We start from the raw sequence: 12,135 nt of genomic DNA, 5'->3' as shown, positions 1-12,135 counted from the left end.
CTTTCTTTCAGGTTTTTTTAAAAAAGCTTCTGTTGCATTGGGCAGTAATGGAGCAGGATGCCAGATCGAACCCTTAAGGCTTTAAAATGAGAAAAAAACCAGAACAGTGTAAAGCATTGCGCTGGAATTTTGAAAATACGCGATGAAATGTGAAAGAAATGCTGGTTCGCTGGAGAGGGGGGAATGAGAGGGAACGCTCGAGTTTGCATCTGTAGCAATAGCAGCAGGGTTAGTGAGACCTCTAGTGACCTTCCCAGCAACTGTAGCTGCTGTCACAGTCACAAGCTTTCCTGATAAGAGAGGTCTCTTTGCAAAACTGCATTCAAGATTTGCAGAAGACACAGAGCACACCTGGTGCAGATTGTGTCCCAGAACTCCCTGGAAGGCTTTTCATTAAATACAGCAATATTCTGTGCTGCTTGAAGGCAGGATACAAAATATTTTGTATGCAACATCAGATTATAGTTATAGGAGTAGTTGTTTTGCATCTATAGCTTCAGTTTATAGATGAGAATAAATAAATAATTAAAAAAAATATATATATAGGTTGTAGCTCAAGATGTGTGGCATCTGATTTAATCAAATATTTAAGACCAAATCAAAACAGATCAAATATTTAATAACCCTCTCAGTCTAGTATTTGTCCTCTATTTCAATGTATATCACTTTAAGCTTTTCAGAGCCCTCCAGTTCTTACTAAAGAATATTCCATGTATAGGAAGTAAGCTGGAATAAAATAAGAACCTAATCTGCTTCAGTTATGATAGCTTCATGTGTTTTCTGTGAAAATTTTGAAGGGCTTTAGGCAACAGCTATAGAATCCACAAAGGGCTTGAAAAGTCATGTGGTTGTTTCTTCATGTAAATTTCATGGCTCAATGAAATCAGTTCAAACACAAAGAATCCAAATTCTTTGATACAAGTTACTCCTGTACTCCCATGCTTTGCCAGGGATTTTGCACTAGATTATTTTCACATCACATTGAACTATTAAATCTATAAATAAGACTGTTGCATCTCTAGGAATGGTGAGGCAGAGAAAAAGACAATGTGTGTACTGCTTGAGTGAACATGGCTTTCTTTCTGGTATTTTGAGCTAATTTAAAGGAGTTGTAATAAATTATTAGCAACAGTGAGGTTTAATACAGTATTATTGTTTGAACATCATCTTGGAAAACTCTTTTTCAATGAGCTACTTAGAATCTTCATATAATAATGCACTAAATTTATATAATTTCAGCTTCTATTATCTACCTTTTGTGATACTGAGATATTTGTGGTACTGGGATATCAGTACACAGGGCAAAATGATACTCCATCTTTTAATTTTATTGAAAATGGATTTTTTTTAAAAAATAGAGTGTGTATTAGAAATAATTCCTGTGTTTCTGACAGAATTCCAGCTGGAAGTGATATTGATAAAATCAATAAGTCCCCAACTCTGAACCATAAACAAAACAACAGGTATGAATTTCAGGAACGGTATCATCTAAGTATTATGTATTATAATTTATCATGTATCATTTATCATGCATTACTATCTCATTCTTATATATTACCATAACTTTAGAATTCATGTACATACCAAGATTATACAGAGAAATTATTTGTATGGCATATGGCCTGGTGTATGCTTCATTTGACCACCTGACCTCTGGAACGTAGGCATCTATATTTAAATTATCATGGACTCTTTTTATAGTTGGTGAGGAGAAAAAAAAATCATTAAAATAAGAACAATTCTCCTTAAAGAAAATTTTCAATTTCTCCACACAGTTTAAAAGGGAGACCAGCTCAGATTACACATTTACTCAGCATAATGATTATTTAATAATTACAGTATTTTAAATACAAAAAAAGAGAAAGAATAAGAGTATTTTGAAAAACATGGGTATGTTCTAGAGCTCTAGATTTATCTGCATAATATCTACCAAATAAAATACATAATTCTGAGGAAGGATAATGAAAAAATTCTATTAATGCTTTCAGTGGAAAATGCTGTTGTACATTGCTGATTTTTGCAGTGGAAACTTTTTTTTTTGTCAGAAGACCAATCTATTGATTAAACAGTTTTAATTTAAAATAAGTTAGCATAACATTGTTGATACATTTTTTAAAAGTTGCTATAATTCAGAGGTGGCCACCCTATACATGTCAAATAATTCCACAACACTGAAAAATTATTTTCTAAAAAACTTACACCTATTCCCTAATTGAAATTTTCATTTAAGAAAGGAAAGTCAGAAGACCTCAGCCACCATACTTGTAAATGCAAAGGGACAAATACATCGCTTTGTGCTTTCATCAGTGTCAGTAGAATTCTGTCAGTAATAAATTACACAGAACATAGTTTCTAGAGAGCACAGCAATTAAAAGTCATCTTGTGGAGAATTGAGCTATTAATCTGAAGAGCAAATCAGTATCTCTGGCATTTAAAGTTCAACTGAGGTCACTCTTTCAAATTATAATTTTGCACCACTATGTTGTAAATCATGGTGATGATGACACATGAAGCTTCATATAAATTGGATTTTATGGGTTTTTTTTTGAGAAGGTTTATTAACAGACCAACAATTAATTCTGAATGGGACTTAAGAGAGATTTAAATTGAATATATTTTTTCCTGCCAGAGAGCAAAATGATTTGTAAAGTGCTATTCTTCAATTACTGTTATTATGAATTGCCAATTACTATCATTAAGAATTGCAGAGGATAAGAATATAACTTATGATAAATTTTATGAGAAATCACTGCCTTGGTTTTATATATGTCAGTTTTACAAGCATATCATAACACAAAGCATTCTAATTGAACAAGAAACAAAATTTAAAGTAAGAAAATGAAAGATATTATTATTAGTGTTTGGAGACTAAAGTGTACGTATGGAAGTCAAGATTTTAAGTCAGAAGTGACTTTGGATATCAAGTAAAAATGCAGCTGTCTAAACATCAGAACCCCTTAAGGTCTCCTACATCTTGTGTCCTTTGAGGTATACAAACATAGTTACAGCATTTACCATACACTTTTGTACCATTCTGATAGCAGAAATATGATATTTTTTAAGATAATTTAAAATTATACTCTTTCTGAAGATTAACTCACCAAGCATATTTCCTAACAGACAATCTTGGACTCCTAACGCAGTATCCACAAACACTGCAGTCACTTCTCCAATCAAGAAAAAGAGGTACTCATTACCACCACTGCTTGGTTGCCAGGGGCTATATTGTGTTAAGCCTCAGTAATGTATCACAGTTGTATTTAAATTACCAACTTTCTCCTCCAGCACACTCAAACTCCTCAACAAGCTTCAAGAATCAAACTTTTAGATCCTCTTGTCTTTTTCCATGGGATTTACAAGTTTTGTCTCTGTAGAGCCAGTTATGTGAGCCTGGTGGAGGTGGCACAATAGGTGCTAACACTTGGCTGCAGCCACCAACTCAGCTGGTGTCCTCATTTTCAGTGTCCAGTTTTCAAGCATTGTAGCTCACTGTAATTGTGAAATCTCTGATGCCAAACTTGACCCTGAGCTGTTGCAGTGCATATGAATCACACAGTTTTCTGAATGATACACAGCTACCTTTAAAAATCTGGATTTCAGAGAGCTAAGCAAGAATAAAAACAGGGTGTAGAACTAAATCCATTTTTAATTTAAAAGCTACAGCTGGTGATAGCCATACTTTTCTGCATCCTTCCCAGCAAAAATTCTGTTCATTCATGATTTTCTATTTCATATTTAATGCAGAAAAATGTGATCAGTAGAATAATGAATGTAGAAAGGAAAATGTCATCGAATTTATATTAACAGACCTGTTTAGTGGAAGTATATGATGTTTTCAGTCCAGTAGTTCTCTTCAGGCTCTTGGAAGATATGAAAGGCCATCAATACATTGCACTGCTTCTGGTGTAATTGTTTTAACCTCACAAACAATTGCTGGATTGATAGTTTTGAGGGTAAAAAAACCACAAACAAAAAAGGAACTGAAAGTGCTTGTGCTCTTTATGTGATCTCTAAAAGCCTGATTGTGTTTCTTGTGTTGACACTTGATACTCTTTGTGCATTTTATCTGGTTGTCCTTTCCATGAATGATCCATTTATTTGTACCACTCAGATTGCAAAAAAGACCACCTAGCATCCCAAAATACGTTTTTCAAAATAAATAAAAATACTGAATTGTTTCCTTTTCTATTCAGTTTTCTATAAATGTGGTCTAAAAAGTATCAACATGCGGTCTTTAAAAATACTGGTAATTTAAGAAAAGTTCTAGGTATTTTTACATCAATTTTATTCCAGCATTCACAGTATTCTGTTCAGGACCAGAGCATTAAACTAATACTGAAAAAAATATTTATTAAAATTTACAGGCAATCTTGGATGCCTCCCCCAGTTTCGAGTAGTAAGACTCCGACAGAAACAGTGGAAAGCCAAGGGTGCGTATCAGTGATCGCTGGTTATTTCCTAACTCTTGGCTAGAGCTAATTTTGGGAGCAAGAGAACAGGGCAGTTCTTTGATGGACTGAGTTTGATGCAGAAGATGCCATGCAAAGAGAAAGCATCCCGTGCCTAAGTACTTGTTTGGACTCTTGGCAGCTTGATGCCCAGCATTGACTGGGGCCTGAGTATATGAAGTGCTGGCAACCTGAGGTAATGAGTGCTCCCAAAATTTTTCTATCATGCTTGCAGTTTCACTTTGGACTATTCCAGTTAATTCTCCTCAAGGTAAATGTGCTGTAGAGAGACTGACCTCAGGGCAGGGATCTGTCGGTGTCATTTGGGTTCGCAGTCAGGGGCTCACCCTTGGCCCTTTTGGGTATCACTGTGAACAAAACTTCAAAATCTACTAAGTCCCCTGTCAGCAAAGTATCCAAGAGCAAACAATCAGACTAAAGTTACTTGCAGATGAATGTTTGATTTTTATTTCTGAAGTTGTGGTTGTTTTCTGGCAGAATACAAAGAGAACAGGGAACATTTCTCGTGGTTTTATCAAAAAGCAGAATATGGATGGTTTAAAATTTTAATAAATAAACCTTCATGATACTCTTTGCTTATGTCCACTATTTGCTGCAGCATGGCTTTCTGCTTCCCTAGTTTTAATCTGGGAGACTTCCAACATGAGTCTCATGTGCAGCAATGATGAAAATTAAATGAAACAGAAATGAATGGATACACTGTGATGTTAGATATAGGCCTTGGTGGACTATTGCCCAGGGAGTTTATGGAATGTCTGGCACTGGAAGACTTAAAACCAAGTTTAGCAATTATTTTTAATCTTATTCTGTGTTTACTACCCTCTGTCTGTTTGGCCAAGATTCAAAGTCACTCTCCACTTGGCAGAAAGACAGCTTAGAGATGTTAAAGTTTATTTTCTTTGAAGTTGGTCCTTACTAGATGTTCTCAATGTGCCAACTGAGAAGAACTTATCTGGCTTCATTTTAATGTCTTGCTAAATTGATGGTAATTCTGAAAGCTTGGGTTAATGCACTATATGGCATCCACCCAGCTTCTAGTAGCAAGCCAGAATTCCTGTATTCTTCTCAACATTAATTGTCCAGTTACTCTTCCAGTCTCACAGTTCAGAGAAGACTGAAAACAGGCATATTCTTTCTGAAGCTTTCACAACCCTTCCTGGATCCTGTAACAATGCTGCCATCATGAACAGCTGTTTAAAAAGTGATGGGCATTTAATGATTACTCAGTTTAGCTTTTAAAAGTGGTTTGAAGATGTAAAAGCTATTTCAAATTGTGAATATTACAATAACTAAAAATAGTTATCAAAGGAAAGGTTTTTACTTGCTTGTGAGTTTTAGGAAATAAAATGCCATGTATAGATGCTAATAAGCACAGTTTCTAAAGGTCACTATCAGTCTTAAAGACTGAGCAAAGAGCTATGTCAGCTGTCTTTTCTTCACATTTGAGAATGGCTGACTGTTCTGCTGTCCTCAGGAAGGGAGTCCAGCAATCATGGGTATGTGGGTTTTCTTGGTCAGGGATATTTATATACTTTTGTAATTCTGAGGTGTAATTCTAGCCTTTTATAGTTAAACATGATATATAAACTTCCAGAGTTCTTTGCCTCAGTTCCCACTGATTAAACACACTTTACAGAACACTTGAAAGAAATTGCAATTGGAGCTAAGACTATAAGCAGCTCACTGTATTTGAGTTTTATGGTGGTGGATTGTGTGCTGAAAACAAAACACTATTAATCAAAGTGATTAACTGGAGAATGTTAATTGAAGAATGATTGTCTTAGTGACATAAAGATTATGGTTTAAATTTAGTATTATGCTACTTGAGTTAAACATATATTCTACATTTAAAAAAAATATATTATTTTGGAAGGAAGGGAAAGTAAAAGTAATTGCTGTTGATTGATCTAAATCTTGTAAAGTGCTTCAATACTAGCGTTTTGCTACTTGGTTTCTGAAATGTTTACTCTTTTCTTTCTCTAGAACCACTTCAGAAAATTCAGAGGCTCCAACAACGTACGTTTTACTTTGCTTCTTAGAAGATTTAGAAATGTAACACGTTCCTTTGCATAAACCTTGATTATTATTTTACATTTATTTATAATACAAACATTGTATAATTTACCTGCGAGGCTTCCTCTATAGTCGATGTTGAAGAACTGCATGAAGACTTCCTTCCCTGCAGAAATACTATTATTTGCATATAGTTTAAAACACTTCAATGGATATTTACTCAAATTGAAAAAACATTAAACTGCATAAAACATTAAAAACTGCTTTGCAGTTTTAGTTCCACAGTCATATATGTTGCTAATGCAAATACTCTTTTATATGCAACTGCTGTTCTAAAGTCAGTGAAAGACAGTGTGAGCTATGCAAAGTAAAAGAAATTGTTAAAGAGTGTATAAGCAACGTGAAGAAAAAGACAGTTAAATCAAGAAGCTCTGCACATGCAAAGGCTTGTAATAGAAGGCATTAGGATGAATTGATGCAAAGTACTCTAAACTTGAGTGTCTGCAAAGGTTGCTCTAATTTTAGAAAATAAATTTATTAAATTAATTCATTAATTAAATGTCCATTTCACATGGTCTAAATTAAGGAAAGATTACTTAACCATCCTGCAATTTCATGACTTATAATTAAGAGAGCCATGCAACTTGTCATGGTTTAGTTGCCATACCAATAGAAAAATTCTCTAAAGAAGCAGGTAACCCTCATAAACTCTGTTGCCTTCTCCTTCTCTTATAATTACTCATAATTTTAGTATCCCCGTAGTGAACAATTTGATTGTTCCCATAAATAAAGAAAAATAGGAAAGAGTAAATGTGTATTTATTTAGCTTTTAAAAATTCAGAACTTGTTGGTTAAACAAAAGTTTTGTCTTTACTAAATAGGATACATTAGGTAGGAGAAACAGTTTTTCAAGTTTTTTATACTACTAAAATAGTTCTTGAACAGTAAAGAAAGTCCACTTTATTGCTATGTCCATACTAGCAAAATAGCTAGTTTAGGGATATTATTTTTTCAAAAGGCTCAGTGGATGTGGTAATCTAGTGAACCAAAGGATTACATTTCTTTTTTTATATATGTATAATTCTTTATACACATTATATAGATATATATATTTAAAGAGAAAAACAAAAAAAAAATTAATTTCCTAAAGATAATGCAAACTCATTGTAGTTACACCTGAAAGAAATATAATATCTACAATGATAAACCATTTAATTGATACAACATGTTTTCAAATATCTTCTTGAGCCTTAAATATGTTTTCACCTGTTGCAGGGCTGCCCTTCCATCAGCACAGGTGACCCCTCAGAAATCAAAGACTGATGTGGATGATCAAGCTACAGCAAGGTAACATAAACAGTATAATCAAAACAATGTTTTCATAAGCATTGATTATTGGGATATTAAGTACTCAATTTGCTTTATTTCTTATTTGATAGCTTGTTTGGACATGCTATGTGATTAATGCAGCATTTTTCCAGTCCCTAACCGTTGGCCTAGAAGTCCAAACTCTGAGTTCCCTCTCACTGACTTCCAAGGTTATCTCAGCTGTTTCATTTTTTATCTTTCAGTCTGTCCAGCCTGCATCCTAAAAAGCAGCATATGTGTTTTTTAAGTTGCTGCAAATGTTTTGAAACAGAAAAATTGGGGTAGTATGGATTATACAGTGCATTTTCTTTGCTCTTCAGGGAGAGGTAGTAACTACACTTTACTATGTATATAAAAACACCTCAACTTGAGCACTGTGGTGTTAGCATTTTGAATAGTGAAAACCCAAATATACCCGTTAGGGTGACAAAATTAGCATGTTTCAACAGATGGGCTTGTTTTTGAGGGATGAGTTAGAAGGCGTATCTTTGAAATCTTTGAAAATATGCAGAATACCATAAAAATTGTTGGAGGAAAAGACACAGACTTTTTTGTTGACATTTTTTAACTAAAATTTCAGCAAATTGAAAGGTTCTGAACTGATTGAGATGCTGTATTTTTAAAGCAATTTTTAAAGCCCCATCCCTGGAAATGTTACAGGAAGGGTTGGATGGGGCTCTAAGCAACCTGGTTTAGTGGAAGATGCATCTCGTGCAAGGGAAGGGGATTGGACCTGGATGATTTTTAAAGTCTGTTCCAACTCAAGGACATTCTATGATTCTATGAACATGCAAAAAAATTTACTCTGTGACCTTGCCCAGAGAAAAATGCCTGAATATGCAATCATAAAATGAATTAAATTAGAAAGAGATTCCTAGATAGGCACTGAGAATTACAATAGCTCATTTACAGTTTTTATGTAGAAATATTAAACGGTGCAGACATTAAAATTAATTTAAATTAGCTAATTTTATTTGATTCATAAACTTCAGTTTTGTGAGATCTGAAGCTACAATCTATGCTATTTTGAATCCTGTTCCCCACCCCCAAAGCCCTAAAAACATAAAACCAGTACAAAATTACTAAGAAAACATCCAAAAGATGTCTGACAATGTAATCCCTAGGAAAAGGAAAAAAAAAATGCAGTGTTTCAGTGAAACATTTTCCTGTCAACAAATGTGGGAGATCTTAGAGAATTAAATACGCCTAGCATTAACTAGGGAAGTCGCAGCCTTTCTTTACTGCTAAGGGCTTGTTAAGATCTGACTTAATCCTCACCCTCAATCAGTTCACATTCATCATCCCCTGGTTGCTCTCATTACCATACCAAGCTCTGTATTCCTGTCCCTTCATTGGAGAAGAGGTGGAGGAATATTTTACTGGTCTACAAGTTTCTATGGCAACACTGCACTGCTATTTGTGTCACTACATAAACTGTAAGTAGTCTGTAATCTTAGTAGGCAAAATTCAGCCCTCTCTACTGCTGCTATAATTCCTTTACATTTGGCTGGTGCTTCAGATGTCATCCATCTGCTACTGATGGGTTAGCTTCACAAAACTACAGATTTTTGTTACATTTTCGCTAGCCAAAAAATACATTAATCAGCTGCCAGCAAAAGTTCCCTTTTGCTATTAAAGATGGCACATAATTTTTTTGGTAAAAATGGTTGTGTCACACAGGGTAAGTAAACAGTTACATGAAGAGTGTATATAGTAATATTAATTTGTATTAGAATACTGTTTTAATTTACATCCTTTAGTTACCTGTATTTTTACTTAGAATAGAAAGATTTTCAGGTCATGCTTTTAAAGTCAGACTTAACTGATAAATTGTCTGTCATTCAGGATTCTGATTGGGATGTTAAAGGAATAAGGAATTAATTTCAGTATAAAATAAGTGGAAAATGGCAACTGGCTTTCTAAAAAACTGTTTAATGATACAAGGAAAATGTTTCATACAGGATTTACCTTAAAAAGATGTCAGACACTCTCTTCTGGCTAAAATTGTAAAAAAAACCCAAAAACCAGAAAGCAATTATTGCATCATTTTTAAGGACAACAGTTAGACCTGACATCCATCTTAAAATACAGTGTGTGTGTGTGTGTGTGTGCGCGCGCGCGCGCGCGTGTGTGTGTGTGTGTGTGTGTGTGTGTGTGTGTGTGTGTGTGTGTGTGTGTGTGTGTGTGTATACACACATCTCAGGTCTGAAGGCATGGACATACAGACCTTCACCTGTTGCATATGATTGACAATGGAATAGGCATCTCATGATTAGCTAGGGCATCTATAGATAGTCTAAGCAGCATAAGTAGGCTAGGACACAGATGATATGAAGATTACTGCCTAAAAATTGTGCATCTTTCAGAGCATAACAGGTCAAATCAGGTCTCTTGGTATCTCATAAATGCAGCAGATGAGCACTACACTGGATACATACAGAGACATTTTTCTGATTTCCTCATTGGGCCTTTAATTTGTGGCTTATCAAGTCCTTTTTGTGCTTTATTTCCACATCAGTGAAGATGGAAAATTCTTCCTCTGCCTTTTCCCCTTCCCTAATTGTAGTAACCATTAAATGCAGGTGTTTAAAAACAGGTATTTTTTAAAGAACAATGTTCTGTAGAAAATCATGTTAAACCACTTCAAATATTCTGGGGGTGCTTAATACAGCTTTAGTCAGTCTTTAATGATTACAGTTAGGATACAAAAAAGTGTGTGCTTCTATAAAAAGGCTTTTATAATGGGGATCATATGTATTGAACGACATATTGTTACAGAAAGTAATGGTATTTGGCACAGCGAGCCACATTTACCAGGGCATTTACAAAGTTGTTGCCACCCAAGAATGCCTGATAATCAAAAAGCTGTATTTCCATAAGTTCATAAACTGTAGAAGTAATGAATTTATTTTTTATTTTTCATAGATATATCAGAATTAATTCATGTTGGACATACCTGAGGAAAATCTTTGAGGCGATAGTAACAGGGCCTATATGAGAAATTAGAGAGAGATCTCACTCAGCTCTTACAGCATCTGTAGTGAGATTGTCTGCTACCAGGGAAAGACTATTAGTCTGTAGGGGCAAAGGGCATATTGCAGAAACCCTTACATAAAGATGTCTTTTTGGTATGCCGGTGACAGAAGTTGTCCTGAAGAAAATATTTCAGCTGTATATTTGCAAGTATGTGGGTAATAGGCAATTTCCAGGGAACAGAAACAAGGGACTAGAATTTTTCTGACATAATTTAGAGAATCCTATATTCTTCTCCTGTACCAGTTTTTCCCCTAACGTAGAGGGTAACTCGCTATTATTACTCCTCTCAGGTAGTAGAAAATTCAGACAGTGCTGTAAATCTGTGTGTACTATGCTCCTTTTTAATGATATTCCTATTTGACCCAAAATGTGTTCCCGATTCTCATTGCAATAGATTGTGAAAGAACAACACATTAATTATCTGTGCTTAAACTAACTCTTGTTATAAGGACTCACAACTCTGTGTCTATCAATGCCTGGAAACTTTTAAAAGTGGAAAAAATATAAGATACAGGGGTTCTATTAAAAGAAAAAAAAAGTGAATTGTTATTGACTTGGAATTTACCAAACCAATGGAATTAAAACAATGATGTCACGTCTCCTAAACGAATATTTATTGACAAAACCTTTCTTGATCGAGAGCTGCATAAAGCACAGAATTGAAAACATGTAGGTGCATTTTGAGACATTGATAATTATGTCTTCTCATTAGATTGCCATCCCTGGAAATGTTCAACGCCAGGTTGGATGGAGCTCTGAGCAACCTGGTCTAGTGAAAGGTATCCCAGTCCATGGCATGGGGGTTGGAACTGGATGGTCTTTTAGGTCGAACCCAAACCATTCTATGAGTCTGTACAATACACAATTACAAAGAACCACGAGAAATATTCACAGGAATTATCTTAGGTTGGACTAAAGTTTAGATGGCCAGAATTTAAAGGCATATCTCCTCAAAGCATAATTTCTGTATGACTTTTCCTTTGGGATGTCTTTTATATACTTTGACTTTTTTGCTAGACCATCTAGAGACCTCTAAAACGTCCTGGAGGACACCTGTGTCCCTCAAAAGTTGTTGGAAGCAAGGATACTGAAACAGAACTCACATAAGCACACCCACAATTCACTAGCTTGCTTTTGCTGCAATGACAATTGTTTCTTTATGGTAAAGTGAAGTTGCTTTACACTTCCTAAATTGTTTTTGATAGTACAAATCAATACAGTAATTTTTAATTTATTTTTTTTTGCATTT

The 12,135-nt window shown here is 34.7% G+C and overlaps 1 protein-coding gene across 6 annotated transcripts in view; it reads left to right on the top strand.

Moving 5' to 3' along the window:
• The window catches only part of SCEL (sciellin), a 68,113-nt gene that overhangs the window by 34,896 nt on the left and 21,082 nt on the right, over positions 1-12,135 (top strand). For 2 of the 6 annotated variants that reach the window (XM_088051441.1, XM_088051440.1), the window contains exons 8-12: positions 1,395-1,463; positions 3,121-3,186; positions 4,365-4,430; positions 6,453-6,485; positions 7,758-7,829. In XM_088051441.1, the coding sequence (XP_087907567.1) occupies positions 1,395-1,463; positions 3,121-3,186; positions 4,365-4,430; positions 6,453-6,485; positions 7,758-7,829 (306 nt within the window). The remainder of the gene's footprint in view (positions 1-1,394; positions 1,464-3,120; positions 3,187-4,364; positions 4,431-6,452; positions 6,486-7,757; positions 7,830-12,135) is intronic. The other 4 variants (XM_088051442.1, XM_014263236.2, XM_014263243.2 and 1 more) reach the window with 4 other exon arrangements.

Source organism: Pseudopodoces humilis, chromosome 2, assembly GCF_049639895.1.
Source record: "Pseudopodoces humilis isolate 2021_Gansu_Grassland_sample_001 chromosome 2, ASM4963989v1, whole genome shotgun sequence".
NCBI classification, from domain to species: domain Eukaryota; kingdom Metazoa; phylum Chordata; class Aves; order Passeriformes; family Paridae; genus Pseudopodoces; species Pseudopodoces humilis.
The sequence above is the reverse complement of the archived record's forward strand: the minus strand, read 5'-3'. Positions and strand labels throughout refer to the sequence as shown.